We start from the raw sequence: 19,700 nt of genomic DNA, 5'->3' as shown, positions 1-19,700 counted from the left end.
TCTGGTGTGAGACGGCACTCGAGGCTGGCTTCAGAAAACGGAGGCCTGTCCGCCTGATGGCAGCATCAGAGGACATCATCCCTCATGACACTGCTCAAGCTTTTACTTCGTTAATAAATAAAAAAACTCTGCTTTTCCGAGAAGGTGCAGGTACAGAGAGTTCTGGCTTCGGGAGAGCAGCTGCTCGCGGTTTCCAGCGAAGTCGCATTAGCTCAGGACAGAGGTCTAACAAGGTCTCTGCCTCCCTCCCTCCCTCCCTCCCTCCCTCCTCTATCCGCTAAGGGAAATAAAAATATTAGCTCGACAGCGGCGGCCGATGCTACAGTATTCTAAGCAGGACCCCCGCCTCGTGTCACCTCTCGCTCTGCCTGTCCCCCGCGTGCCCTCTCGCGTAATAGAAGCCAGCTGAGGTTTCTCCAGCTGCACGATCCCAGCGGTGTTTGCGAGCAGTAAATCAACAGGTCAGGGGAGGAAGTATCGCAGGAGGGAAGTTTTAGGTTGCAAACGAGAAGGAGTGATGTTATGCTACTAAAGAATGAGCTACTGCTGTTGGTCCGCTCCGTCTGTCATCCCGCGTTTACGTAGCCGAGGAAACAGCCGCGATGCAGGACAGAACATCAGCTGTGGTGGTGGAGGGAAAAAAAAAAAAGCGATGTACATGCACAGCGCTTAACACTTTGGGCCATACTTTTGTTGTTTTTTTTTTGTTTTGTTTTTTTTCTGAACTACTTTTCCTGCTACTTGCTTTTAATAGCACTTTCCGCCCCCCCTCCCCTCCCCAGAGTCTCCTGTCTCTCTTTTCACTCATGCAAACACACACACAGTCAGACACACACATACACATTTAGGAATTTGTGGCCTGGAAGGCAGTCAAGTTTCATTAATTTCTGGGTTTGGGTACAGTACAGTGTGTTCCTGGACTCACATCTGCGAGCGATCATAAATGCTGGAATGCTGGCAGAACATCCAGACCTGCCGGCACAAATATGTCGTCATCACTGTGAGGGAAGAGCCGGCACGGCGCCAAAACAGCCGACCAGTCGACTGCCAAACAACCAAACAGAACGCCACGGAGATAGAAAACGCAGACAAAGAGCAATGGGAAGGCAGCCCTTCCCGCCTCGCCGCATTCATATCCAAATTCTTTGCATTTTTTACCCTCATCTAAACGTTCTGGACATTTACGTGGGCATTTTTTTCCCCTCCCACGCTCAGATTGGGATCGGTTCGGAACAAAGATTTTAATTTTAGGGAGCCAAGTTAAACAGCTGGTCAAGGACGGCAGGAAAACCAAACGTCCGTCCTGCCTCGGGCTGATCCGCTGCAACGTAAACACTGCTGTAGTCAAACTACAGAGCAGGAATTGGACAAGTACAGTTACATATTGTGCATACTATTCTCCGTTATGTAATCTACTTGACTATTGTGTCATCTAACAGTGTTTACTTGCAGCAGTTTGTGCATCACTGCCTGCCAGGATCTTCCCACCACTAGGGCGGCGCCGCCCTCGGAAACGCTCTACGTCTTCTTCCCCTCGTGGCTTGAAGTAATCGACATGACGCTGCTTTTATTTTTTTTTCACAAACTATCAAACAACAACAGCCTGATTCCCTCCCGGTTGGTCAGAAAACACTTTTACTAAACTGCAAACCTCACTGTGGAAACACACTGTATTGGCTGACTAATGCACAAGCCAAACACAAGCATACCAAAGCGATGAAGCCGGCGTGACACACCGCGCAGTGAAAGCACATGACTCAAAATGCCAGGAGATTATCATGTAAAGTCATGTTTCCATCCGTGCTGGAGATTCTCGGAGATATCGTGTGTTTGTGGCTAAACTGTAAAATGAGCTGTGGAGGGTGACGACTAAAGGCCGGCTCTATCTGAGACTTCGTTATTGTGTGTGCTTGTTATTTTTTTTTTTTTGTGTAGAGCTGTCCAAATTCTCTGAGAACTGTCATAATCTTGTACAGAAGGCAAGTACTTCTGCCTCGCTGGCCTCCAAATGCCCCGGCGGGGAGCAACTCGGTCTCGCAGGAGGCTTTTTACAGCGTGTCAAAGACTAAATGGATCTGCTGAATTCTAATGAAATAATATCTGCTAAATGTCATTAAAACGATGCTCTGGGTTTATTATTTGCAAACCTAAGCAGAGGACTTGAGCGCCGTGTGTTACATTTTGAGTAAGCGCATGTTTTTACCCATTTTTAACCAAAAAGCTGCTAAAATTAAACCATTTTTCAGAGCCAGGAACTGTAAACGAAGACAGGATCGTCTGATTTTCACCTCTCTGAATGAATCGCGTGTGATTAATTAACCAAATCTGAGCTTAAAATCATAGCATTTCCTTTAAATCGTTATATTCCACATATCTAATTTGAAAATAAACAGCTTGCTCGAACATAATTCTGTAAAAAAACCAAAAAAAACAGTACAACCTTGAAGCCACTAGTGACTCAACAGTCACATCGCAAAAATCCAGAGTTGACAAGAAGGGAAACAAATTTGTAAAGGACGATGAGCAAAATAATAAATTACCTACAGCATATAGGTTCAACATTTTGTTCCACCTTGGGAGAAATGTTGTGCACGCTGACACCAGAATTATTTTAAATCTTTTTACTCTTATTTCCACTTCTAATGGAGGCGCGCGACCACATCTCTGTGATTTTCTGTACACTTGTTGCCAATCGGCTCACGGAGAAACTTAAAAGCGCGCCGAGACCCGACACACAGTCGCCCTTGTCTAGAAGACGAGCCCAAAGAAAGCATCTCCGCTAAACTTAACTGGAAAATCAAGTTACACATCGACATGTGAAATCAGCTGGTCACGGCGCATTTGAGGAGCCCACACGAGGACCTGTCAGGAATATCATAAATTTTCCATCTGAAAGACCTCCATTTTCTTCTCACACAAAGACTGTTTAGAGGAAAAAAAACAACAGTGAAGTAAAGGGGAAGAGACAGACGGCGAACGCAGACGCTCTATATTTTAATACCCTTTTTCTAGGTCCCTCCTCGCAACCGGGCGACACATTACGGATACCATCTCTCCGTTCATATATCATCACATTGTGCCCTTGAGCAAGACGCGTCGCCTGCGACTGCCAGTTAAATAAAGATGGATCTCTTCTAATGTGCTTCAGGTCTCTCGCCGTCTCGCTCGTAGACACACACACACTCAGCGGGTTAATCCAGGAACTCTTCACTATGTATACATACTGTAAACAGAGGATTAAGACTCTTAAGCTATAAAGGCAGCGAGATGAAAAGTTGGTGGTAACAGAGATGGCATTGCAGGGCGTTCAGGGAGAGTCTTATTGGTAATCTTATTATGCTGCATCGGCTCGCTCGGAAAACAAACTGTGAATCATATCAGTGTGGTCTCGTCTTGTTTGATGAGCTTCGGCACACTCGCTTTCAGACGCACACGCGTGCACGCTCGATTTAAAAGACAGATTATTTTTGATACGGCGGATAAAGTGCAGTTTGATTGATTTGCCGGACAATGAATTAAAATTACGTCGGCGCGCTGGTTTGAAGACGCACCTGAGTGGTTCTAATGTCACGCTTTGATTAGTGCCGGGTGTCACTTCTGAGACGGACAGGTTGACATGTGTTGATTTGAGAAATACAAACAACGTGTGAGGAAGTTGATTCTTGTTGAAAAAAGAAGTTGGACAAAAAAAAAAGAAGCTTCAGCAGATGGAGGAGTTTTCATTAAATATAAACACGTCTTTTCTTCAAGTCACTTTTAATCATTTAATAAAAGGAACCAAACTTCTCAAACGTTGTGCAGCCTCTTCCTGAGTTTTTTCGGATTCTGAACTGGTTTAACGCAAAATCAAGAGAAATATTTGCATGTTTTCCTGATAATCTTCTGGCATTTAATTGCTCAAAGCTTATTAAATACTTGTATTACTGTCCAAGCAGAAATAACGTGCAGTTTAAAACTGTGATCAAAATCAGAAACGATCAGATCAAACTATGAGAAACAAGATTATAAACGTGTTCATGGTGCTTTTAGATTTGCACAAAACACGACTGAGGTTCAGCATCCTGAGTTTTAACTGGATTCCAAACAGGAATTAGATGAAACATGTAATATTTGCACGTTTTTTGGATAATCCTTGTGCAGTAAATTGCTCAAAGTTAACAAAATACTTGTATTAATGTCCAAGCAGCTGCACAAAAAACTTTGACTAAATAACATGGAGTCTAAAAGTGGACAAACTGAGGCTAAAGTCAGGAAGATGAGCTCAAACGGTGAGTAACTAGAGTCTGATTGGTGCATTTAGATCTGCACAAAAAACAACTGAGTCTCAGAATCTTGAGTTCAGAACTGGAATGAGATAAAATCGACATAAAACATGAAATCTTTTTCTGACAATCTTCTGGCATTAAATTGCTCAAAGTTTACAAAACACTTGCACTATTGCCCAAGCAGCCGCACAAAAAGACTCGTGGAATCAGAAACTATCAGATCAAACTATGAGAAACAAGATTATAAACGTGTTCACGGTGCTTTTGGATTTGCACAAAACACGACTGAGGTTCAGCATCCTGAGTTTTAACTGGATTCCAAACTGGAATTAGATGAAATATTTACACGTTTTTCGGCTAATCTTCTTTTGAATTAAACTGCGCAAAGTTGACAAAATACTTGCACTATTGTCCAAGCAGCTGCACAAAAACTTACACTAAATAACATGGAGTGGACAAACTGTGACTAAAGTCAGGAAGATGAGCTCAAACGGTGAGTAACTAGAGTCTGATTGTGTCCGTTTAGTTATCACTGGATGTTTCAAACTGGAATGAGATAAAATCGACATGAAACGTGACGTATTTGAATGTTTTTTCTGATAATTTTTTGGTGTTTAATTACTCAAAGTTTACAAAACACTTGCATTATTGTCCAAGCAGCCGCACAAAAAGACTTGTGGAATCAGAAACTATCAGAGTAACAAGACTACTCGTGTGTTTGTGGTATATTTAGTGTGAGGTTCAGTGTCCTGACTTTAAACTGCATGTTTCAGAAGCAGCTAAAACGAGCTCAAACGTGGAGCATGTGCTTGTTTTTATGATCCTCGTTTTGCATTAAATTGCTCTGAGTTGTCAAAACACTCGGGTTATTGTCCGTCCGCCGTGTTAAAGTGCTGCCGTAATCTAAAGAAAACAACATCTCTGGCCTCGAAATGCACCCGAAAATGGGCTGAGTCACAGTTCCCCACCCTGCTTGAACCCCCATCTGCAAGGCTTTGGCTCAGCAAAGGCTGTCAAACACTAAACGTCAGGCGGAGATGAAGAAAAAAAAAAAAAAAAAAACACAACGTGGAGTGGAGAGGACTCTGAGACAGAACAAGACGACAGGAAAAAAAATAAATAGCTGGCACAAGGTAGACTGTACATACTGTACCCTCAGCGGTGGCAGGCAGCCCAGACTGGCGCGCTGCCAAGTCCTCCGTTCAACAAGCACAGAGAGACAGACAGACGGACGGACAGACAGGCAGAGAGTGAGAGACAGAGTGGAAAGCGGAGGGAGGAGGTGGAGGAGGGAGGAGGTGGAGGAGGCAGTGGCGGCGGCGGCGGCGGCAGCAGCAGCAGCAGCGGTGTCTGAAACGCTCCACATCCACGACACGCTGCGCATACCAAAAAGCCTCTCTACTCTCTCGCTTCATCTCCCCAATATTCTGTCTTTTCTGAAGCGAGCTGAAGGATGATGGCGGCGGCGGCGGCGGCGGCGGAGGAGGAGGAGGAGGTGAAGGAGGAGGTGGAGGAGGGGAGGAGGGGCTGAGGTTGAGGGTTTTGGGACTCGGTGAAGTGTCATCATTACAGAGAGACATGATAAAAATCGAGACGCGGTGTCAGACTGAGAAAAAGCCTTGAAAGTCAAACGGTGGAGGCGGAGGTGGAGGGAGGGAGGGAGAAAAAAAAAAATGAGAAAAAAAAAAGTGCAAAAAAACAAAAAAGACAACAAAAACTATCAAAGAAAGCTTTGCCTCGGCGCTGTCTCTTCCCTAACCGTCGCCTGTCTCGACAGAAGCGCTTGTCTTGCCTTTTACGCCAGACCAAAGCGGCTATGAATCAACACTGATGTGTGTAACAGTACAGGTTGATGTCGTGCGTCAAGACAGCCCCGCATGGAAAGAGGAAAAAAGAGAAAGAAGAAGAAAAAAAGTTTGTGCACTTGCTGCCACTGTTGCTAAAAATACACTGCCCACATCTTCCGCTCGGTTGCCTCTCTCAAGGTGGGGTGTGCGGTTCTTCCTAGAGTTTTCAGCGTTCTGGTTTTTTTTTTCCATTTGATCTCCTATCAGCAGAGTTTTCACCTCGTGACAAAGGCTACGAGTTATTATTAACCTGTTGATATCGGCAGAAATGATCTGCTTTCTACTGGGAAGTCGTAACCATCCCAGTGGGGTCACAGAAACCTCCTGGAAGACTGTATTCAGCTGTTTATACCAGCATCCTGAATTTGCTCATCGTAATCGTCGCACATGAACCTGCACCTTTCCCCTCTCGCTCCATCAGGACGCTTCTTTGAGAAACTCGGTTGTTTTCTTAAGATTCAGTTCGGCCGCTTTTGACACAAGAGGAAAAAGAAACGGTTGTCGAAAACTGTCGAAAAAAAAAATAGATGACACGACATGAAACCTTCTTTTTTTTCTCTTTGTCCCTTTGTGCTGCAAAAACCTTGTCGTTTCTTCCGAAGGCGTTTTGTCAATTTAAATTCTTGAGCAAAGTTTGTATGCCTTATAGTGAGGTGCAGCTAACCTGCTAGTCCAGCTGCTTTGCTTTTATCAAAATATTAGACTTTTTGGTCACACTTGTGCGAACCAAAAGCAAACCAAGCTACTAAACGGACTGAACCTTATAGATGGTTTTATTGGGTGACAGAAAGTAAGCCCGCTGTCCTGCAACAACCTCATAATAACCCCTTTTCTTCAGCATGAACATTCCCCTGACTAAGTGGCTCATTTGCATGTTTGTTAAATGCTACAGATGCCTGAGACTCACCATAATTACAAGAGACGAACTTGTATTAATTAGAAATCAGGAACACGAAGCCGTGCGATTTAACCGGACACAAGGAACAAACTCGTTGCCTATAAGGTGTCTGCCACTGGTGTAACTACAACCAACTAAGCGGTGAGTTATTGCTTAGATCCGTGTAAGCAGATTACCTCGACTCAACCTCCGCCTCCACTTTGTCACAACTGTTGAACTAAAGAAAACTTCACGCTTCCTTTCGACCCTGAACTGTACAACGCAGAAACCCCAGAGCCAGCGCCGGAACAGAACAGCAGACGCTTTACGGATGTATTATATCTGAGGAGGCATATACTGTAATTGGAGACACACTGAGAGACATATGCGCAATAAAAAAAAAACCCTCTAAGACGAGCCGCTCCGTCCTTTTCTTCTCTGACAAGCTGAGCGAGGAAGGGCGGCGCGGCGTTTTGCAGCGGGGATCGTGAGAACGTGGCGTAATTTCAAAATAAACTGCGAATATTTCCTCGGAGAAACTTTTTTTTTTTTTTTTTCCTCTTTCTGCCTTTGACACACTGAGTCGTGCGCTGAGCCAATTCACTGGCGCAGCTTGAGTTTGTCATTCATCTTTGTCACAACATAGCAGGAGCACCGTGGCGCTCCTCTCAGTCACTGTTTAAGTTTTTTTTTTTTTTTTTTTTGGTGAAATATGAACAAACAAAAAAAAACGATCCTGGCAATTATTTCTGCCTACCGGCTGCGGTCGTGGTGGGAGTCGCATCCCCTCGCAAATTGGCGGCGATGGTGTCAAGTAGACAATTCGGTCCACTTAGTGCGTCCCACTGGAAAAAAACTTGCAGGGATCCAAACAAAGAGTTCAATCTTTGGGCCGACTGCAACACGTGGATTCGAGGTTTTGTGTGTGCAGAAGGGGTTACCTCGTGAGCCTCCATGGCTTTTACAGTGACTCAATAAACCATCTGCACTTAGGGCCTTAGGAGCGGGGAACTCTTTGCTGCCTATAAAAGACGGCCCATGCCATTAAAGCGGTGCTGAACTAAGTAGGGACTGCTGGGCTGTGTGTGTGTGTGTGTGTGTTGGTGTAATAGTGTCAGACCAGACCATTCAATGTGTTCAGTGTTCTGACTTGTACTACCTTTCAAACCTCTCATGTCACAGGGGTGTAGGATGACAGGATGATGATGTGCAGGCACCTCTTGGGTTAAGTTTCCCAGAGCAGCTCGGCTTTACTGGGCTGAAGAGTCGCTTAATCCACAAATCACTGCGGTGACGCTTCGCAATTTACATAATTCAAAACCAGCACATTTATTGAGAGGTGAAAGCAAACTTCAGTGCTGACTTTCATCTAGAAATCTCTTTTTTTTCCCCATCTACACACTACAATGCATTAATACGGCGGTAAACAGCCGTTCTTTGCATCCGTGAATAGATTTGAAGCCAATTTGTGGATCGCAAGAGTAAAAGCTAAAGTTAGGCTTTGTTTCAGAGTATAACAGAACAAATCTGCAAGAAAAGAGAGATTCACTCTCCTATTAAAAAGGGACCGCGCATGTTCAGCCCATTAACTTGCAATCACATATTTTCTGTCATTACAGACCACCCTGAAAGCCTCACGCAGTGCTACTTTTTTGGTTTCCATTCATGTTAATAAACGAGCAAAGTTAAACTTTCAGGGACGTAAAACTCGCTAACTTCAGGGCTGCAGCTGCCGCCGAGGACAGCAAGGTCGGGAGGGAGATACAGAGTAGGAGGCTGACAAAAGATGTGAGTGAATTAAATATTTAATTGGGAATAAAAGAGAAAACACTGAAATAACCAAGCTGCTTTTTGGTGCAGGGACGGCAAGAAACGCAGTGCTTACTCCATTATACTTCCACTTGAAGAGATATCACCGGGAAATATTCGATTTTGTACTCTAATAGAATACAATGTGCTTGTTAAAGATTAAACCAGTGCTTGGCTTGTGACCCCTTTTTACGTTAGTGCGCTGGTACTTTTACTTAAGAAGATAATCGTCCTCCACCACTGCTTTAGTGGCTTTTCAAAAATTTATTTGATGGGTGGGGTTGCCCTGGAGGATCCTGACCTCTCACCTCAGCGCTTCTAAAAAAAAAAAAAAAAAAAAAACAGAACTGCACCGAGTCGGCTTTTGTTTTTTTTGGGAGACATTGTAAGACAATGCGGGCGTGTTTGTCTCCATTGCATGAGTTCACACGCACTGCAACTAAGCTGTAATGACTTTAAACCAGCCAGAGGAACAGCTTTGAGAAGCGTTGTAAGAGATACGTTCTGCAATGCAAGCGTGCACACATGCCATTGTGTTTCAATAAGGTTCCTAATTATTACTATTCTCTAGGTTTCTTTCCCTTCCTGGCAGCAGTAAAAATGCGACAGAAGCAGGTTGCAGTATAGAATGGCAGCGATCAACAGGGATCACGGTATATAGAGTTGTGGTTTTCGGGTTGGTTGGTTTGATTTCTTTACCTGAATGAGACAGCAAATGCATCCGTAGACGGAGGCTGTCCAGGAAGCTCTTCCCACACAGCTCACAGCTGTAGGTCTTCATTCCACTGTGCATCTTTCTGCAGAGCAAAAGAGCAGAAAAACAAACATTTTACCGTCTTTATTCCTGGTGGTAAGAAAAGTCAGTCAGACCAGGCAGAGCTTAACGTCACTCAAATATATAGACACTTGTGTTTCTAACATTGGGAGACTTCCTCTAAAGCTCATAACCGCGGACTTACAGCAAAGAAATAATAACAATAAAAAAAAAAAACAGAAAGAAGTTTTGGCCTCAAGTCACAGTCACACTCCATCAATCATAGCATCAGCACATAACAATTACCATCAGTGCAACAAGCCGTCCAACCAGCACACATATTCTTCTGCGGGGAGCACTAGACCATGACTCGGAGCTGTAAATCACAAGGTGCTATTCAAGCAGAGGCTTTATCAGCTTCCTACATCTCAAGTGCTGCAGATGGATAAGGCGCTGTAAAGTGAAACGGAACGCTTTACATTCAGGCAAACATACAGGGGAGCTACTTAGCGTTACGAACCCGTAATGGGACGGTTTTGGCTCTCTGAAAGTAAGAGTCGATGGAAAAAAAAAAAATCACGTGTGCGATGAATTGTCTATTTCCAAGTGGACAGTCATTAGGCTGTAACGTAGTTTTAAGCCCACCAGGTCAGACAAGACTAAGGGTCAATATTTGATTATGTGGCCAAGGCCCCGAAGGTTAGGTAACTAAATAACATCTGACAACACAAAGTCTGGCCTCACGACTCTCTCTGTTACGAAATCCTCAAAGACCCCTGGGCTCAGCACAAAGCATATTATTCTTGAAAGATATCTGAAAGTGCTCTAAAGCAATTAAGGTGACACGGATTGCCAAACAACTGCCACAATGCCTTAAGCCTCCCGAGAACTTCAAATACCTCACCTTGAGAGAGGTACACAAAGACACACTCGCGCCCATGATTGCGGTGATTGTCTGCTAACTTAGTGTTGTTTCAGATTTGGCACGTTTAATCTTCCAAAAACTGTTGCTCTTTCACACAGCGAGGCTCCGCAAACTAATTTTTTTTTGTGTGTGTGTGTTTAATTCGAATGCGAGATTGGAAAATCAAAACCTCGACAGGTGGTGGTGGTAAAAACGCCGCCGATGGTTCCTTAAGCTGAGAAAATATACCACAAATGTGCAGAGATATTCTATAGTCGGCGGGGAGAAGAAAAAAGAGGCGAGACAACGTCAAACAGATTTCATAGTCTCCGCCGACGAGTCAGGTGGCACAGAGTGATCAGCCAAGTGCATTCTTGGGGAAACAATGCCCTTGATAAGAGATCCGCTCAACTTGGGCGAGATGACAGCCATCCATCTTGGCAACTCTCAACAAAGCCACAGAGGAGGAGGTGGTGCCACTCTCCCAAAACATGACTGATTGATGTCAGATGTCGAATGCAAATTGATTTACAGCTCTCTTTTGTGCCTCGAGAGGGGCTGGGAGAGACGGAGCGAGCGCGAGACCAAGACAGACAGAGAGAGATTACAGCGGGTCCTATGGCGATGGCTGCAGGAGTTATTAAGCAATCAAGTCTAGTATGACTTCACTTTGGATTAATTGCTGCAAAACATCCTTGAAACCTGACGAATGAAAAAAAAAAAAAAAAAAAATCGGAGATGGAGAGAAACGCAGAGAGGGTGAGGAAGTCATGATAATCATTTAGTGGTTTCGAAGTTGTGGAGAGACCCTGGAAACCAAAGGCAGAGTGACAGCCCTTTGGCAAGCAGTGAGTAATTAAAAGGTCTTATAAATGCCAACTGGCCCCAAAAGGGAAGGAGGACACTTGAAAAGCCAAAAAGGGAGAGAAAGTGACACAGAGACAGAGGAGTGACACAGTTGGAGGAGAAAACAATACCGACGCCGCCAGATATCAACCTGGAATGATGCGTTCGGCGCGGGAGGTGCGGCGCGTCGACGTGCTGTCGACTTTGATAAAGAAATTCCACTTCCAGCGTTCGCCAGAGTGCTGGCAGAGAAACCTGAAAAAAGGCGTAACAGCGCCGCATCAAAGCGTCGCTGGGCTGCTGTTGGTTGCAACCACAGCTGGACGACGCAGCAGCAATTACACGCGGCTGCAATATGTAGTAGAGCTCCGACGCATTCTTCCCCCAAAAACCGGCATTTACCCCGCGGCTAGATAAAAACATCCTAATGTAATTTCGTTCCACGTGAAAGAGACAAACAACCAAAATGGACAAAAGAGCGGAACAGGATTTATTTCTTTTAAGGGTCGTGTGTGATGTAGTCGCACACTTTCACTCCGATAAGGGGAGAACACCGGTAAGGGGGTAAGCCACAACATACACAGAGCACAAAGCCTTTCAAAGGCCTTTTGTGTCCCTCCTCAATCTGACCATTGTGCCCCCCAGACAGAGCACAGATAAGGTATGGATGGACTTATTAAGGGCACTCAAAGTGGAACCAATGCCACGTATTTTCGCCGTAAATGTAGTGTTGATGAGCAAAGTGCCCTGTGTGTGTCCATAGCTGAGAGTGTGTTAAATTTAACTGCGATAGCTAGCACTGAAACAGCACATTACTTGATGTTCAACAGAATGGTAACAGCACCTGTTAGAGTAATTCAGTCTGTTAAAGGGAAGGTTTAGGACATTTCAGAAGCCCGTCGCATCCAGACACTAATGCTGCCTTTAACAGTATTTAGTCGGTGGGACGTGAAGAGTCTTTCTTTCGAAGGAAGCGCGCACTTTTGGGGGTAATTAGTTAAGCGAAATTGACACAATTGATGAGAACGTGAAGCGGCTAATGTTCAAAATATTGCTGCGGTGATGTAAAGCCGTTTGGAGGCGAAATGGCCCGATTGTAGCTGGCGACGATGGCAAAACGCCAAAGTGCTGCTAACGGAGCTGATTCCTGCATTCCCAACAACACGAGCCAAGTTTGGGTCACATTCGAGCCGGCTTCAGCCCGACTACCTTGCAGATGGAAACATGTACATGCTTTGGAAATTACAAAAAGGCCACCTTATGAATATGAATGTCTGAGAATGCAATTTGCTGCTAACTACCCTTTACGAAGCACTGATTTGCTGGACGGCGCTGTACAGTAGGACAGTATGCAACATTAGACAACAGTCGGCATCTTAGGTATGCTTGATCCGCCCTGAAATGCTCTGTGCGCCAAAGCACAGCTGATAATAGCGAGTCTGTAATTCTGTTCCGCACGCTTGAGCGCTTTAAGAAGGTTTAATGATATGAAAAAAAAAAAAAAAAGATACTAAAATATTGTCTCAGCTTAGTGATTTAGCTCAGATAGACTCCTCTCCGCGCACGCATTTCCTCAAATCCCATCGTAACTGTCTGCTTTCATGTTGTGCGTCTGAAATAAATGATGGGAGAGGTGTGTGTGTGTGTGTGTGTGTGTGTGTGTGTGTGTGTGTGTGTGTGTGGTGGGTGGGAGCTCAGGGAGGGTGATTTGAAACAGACTGACTGTAGCCATTAAGGAAGTTCACATAAAACTCTCTCAGGCCATTTACTCAGTTAATAATCGACTTTGTCCAACAGTCACTTTTGACAACGGCAATAAATTTTAAATTTATGTCAACAAAACATATGCTGATCACCTCGCGCCGAGTGCTTCCTCGTAAAAACGGGCCCGACCGAGGGCTGTCTGACTTCATGTGTGTTTGAAATGTGAGTCGATTACAGGCCTGCGTTATTGAGCCGTAACAGCTTGCCTCGTGTAATTCAGAACTTTTTTTTCTCCCCCCTTCTATTTTGCCGCCGGACGAGGCCGGGCCATATATCATAACTAGCGCTGCATTTGTGTGAAATAAAGAGCCGAGCTTCCCACCTGCCCCCTCTACTTGTAATATAACACAGTTAAAAAGTCACAATAAGGTGATCTACCGGCGCTACGCGCTACAACTGTAGTAAAATAACTCAAAAGTCCTCGGCGGCCCCTTTGTGGGCTTTTGAGACATCCGGATTTCATATGATCGGGCTTTGACAGAGGCTCTGGAGCTACTGCCAAACCCCATTAAATCAAATGACTGTGCTCGATGCTCATGCTGCTACCCTCTCCAGCTCACATCACCGTTCTAAATCACCACATCCAAACTATTAGACAAGAAAAACACAGAAAAGCCAAGCAGAGCCACGCTTGATGACTTGCACTTATTTCTCATTGCTGGTCTAAAATCTATTTCTCCCTCAGCAGCCTTGAGTGTTGTTCTCCATCCTCATCTATCCTTTCATCTTTTATTTTTTTCCATTTTTTTTTTCCCCCCCTCTCGTCTTCCATCCTCCGATCCTGAAGGGAGCCATAAAACACCCCGAAATGATGTTTGTAAATAAAAGCTTTGGAGAGACGAGAGGAGAGAGAGAGAGAGAGGGGAATAGAGGGAGGGTTAAGATGGAAAGAAGAAAACGCTAAAAGATAAAGGGAGGCAATTGATAAGAGGTGGTAAATTGAGGAGAGTCTGTGTGGTGTGTCTGCGGCTCTTTGTTCATTAGTTGTGCGGGTCAGGAGAAAAAGAACTGATAATTGGGGAAAAGGAGGACGGAGCTCCGAGTTAAACACCAGACAGAGACGGCGGCGGATCCGAGGACACCTGAGACAAGCGGCGACGATCAAAAACAGCTGTCAGCCCTGTTCGCCTGGTGCATTAGCTGCTAGCTTAGCATTAAACAACGCAGGAACCCTGTTGTTCTCCATTCGGCGGATTCTTAAGGAGCAACATTTTCATCCTGAGAAAGCATCAAATGATTTTAATTCTCTGTCAACATACTCAGTTTAATCTCCAAAAATGAGGCAAAATTAGCCAATATCTGGTGCAAACAGCAGTGATGGACGTCTATAAAGCAGGATTTTCCTCAGGGGTGCACAAATAAAAGGAGGTTTACTGTAACCAACATTCATTATGTGGCTACAAACATCACTGAAAATCTATTTTACTGTCGTATTGATGCACAAATGAGCAGCTGTTTCTTAACCTGTCTGCCGTAATAACTTTACAAGCTGTTAAAATTCATGGTTTCATCTAATTTTACAGTACCCTTTGTTGCCGAAAGAATCAAATAATCCAGCTTCAGCGTCTGAATTCGTTCCCGACTACCTTCAACGCGGACTGAACTACTTTAAATCTCACCAGACGCGCCGTCGTCTGCATGTAGCCAGAAGAAAAACAAACTATTTTCATCGACGCACTATTCCACGCGCATGCTAAAACCGCTTTCAAAGAGCCGTTTGAAAAGCGCTGGTGTGCGCGCGTTGAAGAAATGTTTATGACTTTGTGCAATAATTTGTTGACGAGGATGAAATACTCCCAATCTTTGTCAGTTCTGAGGATTCATGTTCATTCTTCACTATAAAAAACACACACACACACACACACATCAGACAGAAAACTCATCACAAACAACTTGCAACTGGTTGTACATTTAAAGTGGGATTTTCCTCACAGATTTCTGGCAGTTTTCATTGATATTCCCCATTTGTTGTTTTTTTTTAAAACTCTGCACCAAAATGCAGAAAAGCTGTTAAAACACGCAGCTCGTCTTTAAACTCTCGGTACCTGAGGTGGCAGCATTTCTACATGAATCTATCCAGGTGGCTGCTTTGTACAATGTTAAATTTGCTAATTTAACTTTAACCGATCTTTCAGAAGTGTTGGTGTTTGGACCCCTATTCTATTCATTTATTCATTTCAACCGTCTGATTGTGGTTTTCATTCGCCAAAAACGTTCACATAACTTGTCGACGCCGCGATGAGCTCCGTCGCTAAATCCACTCGGCGGCCTTGATTAACGAGAAATTATACCATTCATCTCTTATCTGCACTAACAATATTTGTTTACCAGCTCCGTTCGGCATTCAGACGCGAGCTAGCATAAGCACAAAGGCAGGCGCTCGCGACGGCCCGGCAAGCCGGTATAATTGCGAGGCAGTAAAAGGGCACGTTAATAGAAAAGACAGGTCAATACGCGCTGCACTGCAAACACAGGTCAATAAAAAGACTTTAAAAATTATCCATGGTATAAGTGGGATAATGCACTCCAGAAGCAAGAGCCCAACCAATGGTACATCCATTTGGGGGGATAAAAGCAGAGGGCTGGACGAGGACCACCGCCGCACACACACCACTCCGCTGTCATGGCGAACAAAGCCGAAATGATGCACGAGGCAATTCAGTGACACGTCGGTGGCTGATCCTAATGCGGCCATAAGTGGCGCAGTGTGCCGCTGCCACCTCTTATTTTGGTTTTCTGACAGAGAGAGTCAGAGAGGAGGAACATGGTGATGGTGGTGGTGGTGGTGGTGGTGGTGGGGGGGTACTTTGGGTTTTTTTTTTTCCAGCATGAATTTCCAGTCCATTAGGGGGGCTGACCATGTCACACAAACAAACATGGTTGGAGAGGAGGGGAGTTAAGAGCGGGAATAGTGATGCTCAGTGAAACAAAAGCATCATCAAGGAAAGGAAATAATAATAATAAAAAAAAGGAGCTTGATATCCAGATAAAAACAATGAAAGGCATCTATTTTGTTTGTTGTCCTCCGTCTAGCGAGGCGCCACGTGCGGTTCTTAACATTTACATGCGTCCATTTTGTGGCAGTCTGGAGAAGCAGGTGAAAGAAGAAAAAAAAAAAACCTTTCTGTCATTTTATCCTTGCTTTTAAGCCTCCCCCCAATTCCATTGCCCTCCCATCCCCATCTCACCCCTTCTGTCTTTGCTCAATCAAAATGTATCAGGCAGGCTGGCGTAACACCGGTCGGCGTGGGCTGTTTATCCCGAGTCCTCCTGCACATATCAATGACTTGGCCCCCGTTGTCCCCCCGCCGGGGAGACGTTCATATAAATTCAAGCCACACACGCGAAACGCCGAGGCACTCGTGTTGAGCATAGATGAGTAGCAGGGCAAGAGGAAAAGAGGAGAGACAGAAGGATGGGGAGGGAGAAGAGAGCGCCACTGCCTTTCATCCTCATTGTGTTATTTATAATATCGCAGACACCACCACCCCCAAATTTGCCCTGAAGGCGTCTCAAGAGAGGGAGAGAGAGAGCGAGAGAAAAAAAGAAGCTATACCACACTGTCGGGCTAAAAATGACAAAAAAAAAATCAGTAAACAGTAAACATGTTTCCCTGCTTGAGTGACACGCTGTCTGTCTCAGCCTATGTGTCACCTGTGAACGTGGAGTCACGCAAAAAAAAAAATCTCTGATCTTTCGCCAAAATCAGCGCAATCTCAATAATGAGCGCAACGTCGACAGCTGGCGGTTACGTTCTACGATATCCACAGGTTCCATTAGAAAACACTGACTTAGCTCGCAGCGCTAATTAAAGCAAACTATTGACGGAAACGGACGTAGTTTCAAAGGTGAAGCCCCCACTTGATGCTACGCATTTAACAAAAACGAGAAAATGAATCGAATCGACGACGGCGATGGATGAATAGAGCCACTGTTGGTTCTGACCCGCTGCTACGACGGTGCAGGTAGAACGGTGCGGTGAGCGACGTCGGGTGTCATTTCATACAACCGCACGGTAATGAGGCCGTCTCTAAAGGACCATTTAAAGTGTTACAGTTTGTTCTCAAGGCCTCGAAACCCATTTCAGACGTTGGCGATATAAAAGCTTTCTTTATCCATAACGGCTTTGTGTCATTTACAGACAACATTAAAAACACCAAGCAGCTTCCTCTTGTGCGGCCAAAACACCTCTAACCAGTCGGACACAGAACCCCGAGAGGTGTCCGGATCCGACTGGGCAATGCTTTGAGCTCTTTGTCGTGTTCCTCGAGCTGTTCATGTGCGTTGTCCTGATTGGCCGTGGAAGGGGTTATATTTGGTCTAGTGTGCGTCAGACCAGCTGCACCCGCCAGTGGTTTTAATGTTATGGCTGCTTGGTGTCAGTTCCATTTACACAAAAGCTCCTGATAATTTTATTCGGAACCTGACAGGACTGAAAAAAAACATCAGCAGGATATCTGGCATTTGGTGCGCAAGAGCGCGAAGCGGCAGAATCGCTGGTGAATGGAAACGATATTAAGAAAGAAAAGCGTTGTCAGGTTGCATCAGTGATTTTAAAAGCATATTTTGCCATTGAAGCCGAAGTTAATGACCGTTGTGAGCGTGAGGGACACTCAGCCTGCCTCTCACCGCGAATCCCTTTTTATAAATGTTGTCATCGTTTTCATTATTCATCGCAAAACAAATTCTGCGCCCTATTTCACGAGAGCCCGGCGGTGCACAGGTGTACAGTGACACTAAGCAGGGACTTGCTGGGGTTTTTTTCTGCTTATTCATAATTTATATTATTGCCCATGTAGATTTTTTTGCCTCTTTTGCTGCTTCACGAAGGGGAAAAAACTCAACTATGAGAAGAATCTCCTTTAAATTTAAAAAATGTCTCATTGTTTACTAAACAACGAACCTCCAACAGATATGATTCCAGATCTGCAGAATAAAAACTGTTTCTCAGCTTTCTTGTCACATCTGTGTTGGAACACAAACCCCACAAAAAAAAGCATTAATTTAAACTGGCTCTAATTTTTACCACCCAAGCACGACCGCTTAGCACGTACAGTCCGAAGAGCTTCCGTTTTAAGGCAGAAGAACAATAACAAGGAACTTCTAATTGTGCTTCCTGGGCAGTAAGACACTATTTCAACCTAATCCCAGTTAGGTACCTGGATTCCCCCAAAGCTTAGAAAGTAGGATTCACTCTCTAATACCCTCAGTGTTACTCAGAAAGCCATTTCAACCTCTCTCCTACAGTTCCACTTGGTGGAAAGTGCTTCCCCCCTTTGACAAAGTCCTTTTTTATTCAATAAGAGGTGACACTGAAGAGAGAAGACGACCTAGAGGTTGCAATTCAAATCCCCAGGCTGGCATCGGGGGGAAAATTATCAGGGACGGTTCAAGGAACCTATGACAAGACACAGAAAATACTGAGGGTGTTGTATTAAAACCTCTCAAGATTGAGCAACAATGGTTAAAAAAAAAATCACTAAATATGTCTGGCGAGTTAACAGCCTCCTAACTTGTAAATCACGTTGGTTAAAACACAGGAAATCTGGATTTATTCGCCGTTGCAGAACACAGAGAGATGTGAGTGACGCACAGCCTTTAACAATCACTTCTATTTTCTTTTAAATGACCCCGAACCTTTTGGAAAATCGCGCAGCAGATGAATGGAGCGGCTGCAGAGGCCCGTCGCCGCGGCGGTTCTGGGCAGCACACAGGTGTGAGTGTGTCTATGTGCAGCTCCCTGCAGTTTGTCCCCCAGGTCATTACTATAAATGACAGTGTGCTCTTAGTCAACCAGCCTGGTTAAATAAGGATTAGAGGGATAAGGAGAAAATAACTTCACACTTTTTAGGGCAGCAAATGGTGTTTGCAAAGTCTGCAACCTGCAGTGGAAGTGTGGCTTTGCCTGCAAATAATTTGACATCCGCAGTTTCCCCCTCCTTTTTTTTTTTTTTTTTTTTTTCCCTCCCTCCTCATTTTAACAAGACCTAAAGACACTTTCGCTCAAGTGTTGGAACAGTGGGAACAAAGACGAGGGAGAGCATGTAAGATCACATGTATAAAGTATTTCTGTTAAAGCCCATCTCGGAGACAAACACCAGCCCCGCCGCCGCTCCCTCTTCCCCCTGCTCCTCTTTTGGTTTGTGCATCAAAAGGCCCTGCCGTCTGAAAATAGCACGTCAACATTTCTGTTTCGTCTTGTTGTTTCTTTTTCTTTTCTTTTTTTTTTTTTATATTCTCGACAATGTTGCCAGTTTGCTAGATTCCTGTTTTTCCTCTGCTCCTGCCTTCTTGATCTGTGAGAGGTTACAGCGCATCGAGTGAGACGGTTGGTTCAGGCGTGTGTGACTCTGTGTACGTGTGTGTGTGTGTGTGTGTGTGTGTGTGCAGTAGCAGAGCTTTGGTGGTCTATAAAAAGCAGCCAGACAAAGTCTTCCCTCTCTCCTCATGCATTATGCATTGGCATCACCTTCCATCAAGTGGCAGAAAAACCTCAAAGATGTCTAACTTTAGCTTCCATTCTGAAAGCCAAACAGAGGAGGAGATGTGTTATTTTGACTGCCTCAGTCGAGCTAAGCACCTGTTACATCAATAAAAGCCGCATTTCGCAACAAGAACGACGGCGGCGGCAACC

General features: G+C 44.7%; 1 protein-coding gene across 3 annotated transcripts in view; it reads right to left on the bottom strand.

Annotated features, from left to right (window-relative positions):
* The window catches only part of zbtb16a (zinc finger and BTB domain containing 16a), a 155,366-nt gene that overhangs the window by 85,662 nt on the left and 50,004 nt on the right, over nucleotides 1-19,700 (bottom strand). For all 3 annotated transcript variants that reach the window (XM_008279094.1, XM_008279093.1, XM_008279095.1), the window contains exon 3: nucleotides 9,498-9,595. In XM_008279094.1, the coding sequence (XP_008277316.1) occupies nucleotides 9,498-9,595 (98 nt within the window). The remainder of the gene's footprint in view (nucleotides 1-9,497; nucleotides 9,596-19,700) is intronic.

Source organism: Stegastes partitus, unplaced genomic scaffold, assembly GCF_000690725.1.
Source record: "Stegastes partitus isolate 25-593 unplaced genomic scaffold, Stegastes_partitus-1.0.2 Scaffold144, whole genome shotgun sequence".
Classification (NCBI taxonomy): domain Eukaryota; kingdom Metazoa; phylum Chordata; class Actinopteri; family Pomacentridae; genus Stegastes; species Stegastes partitus.
This window is presented reverse-complemented; position numbering and strand designations above follow the sequence as displayed.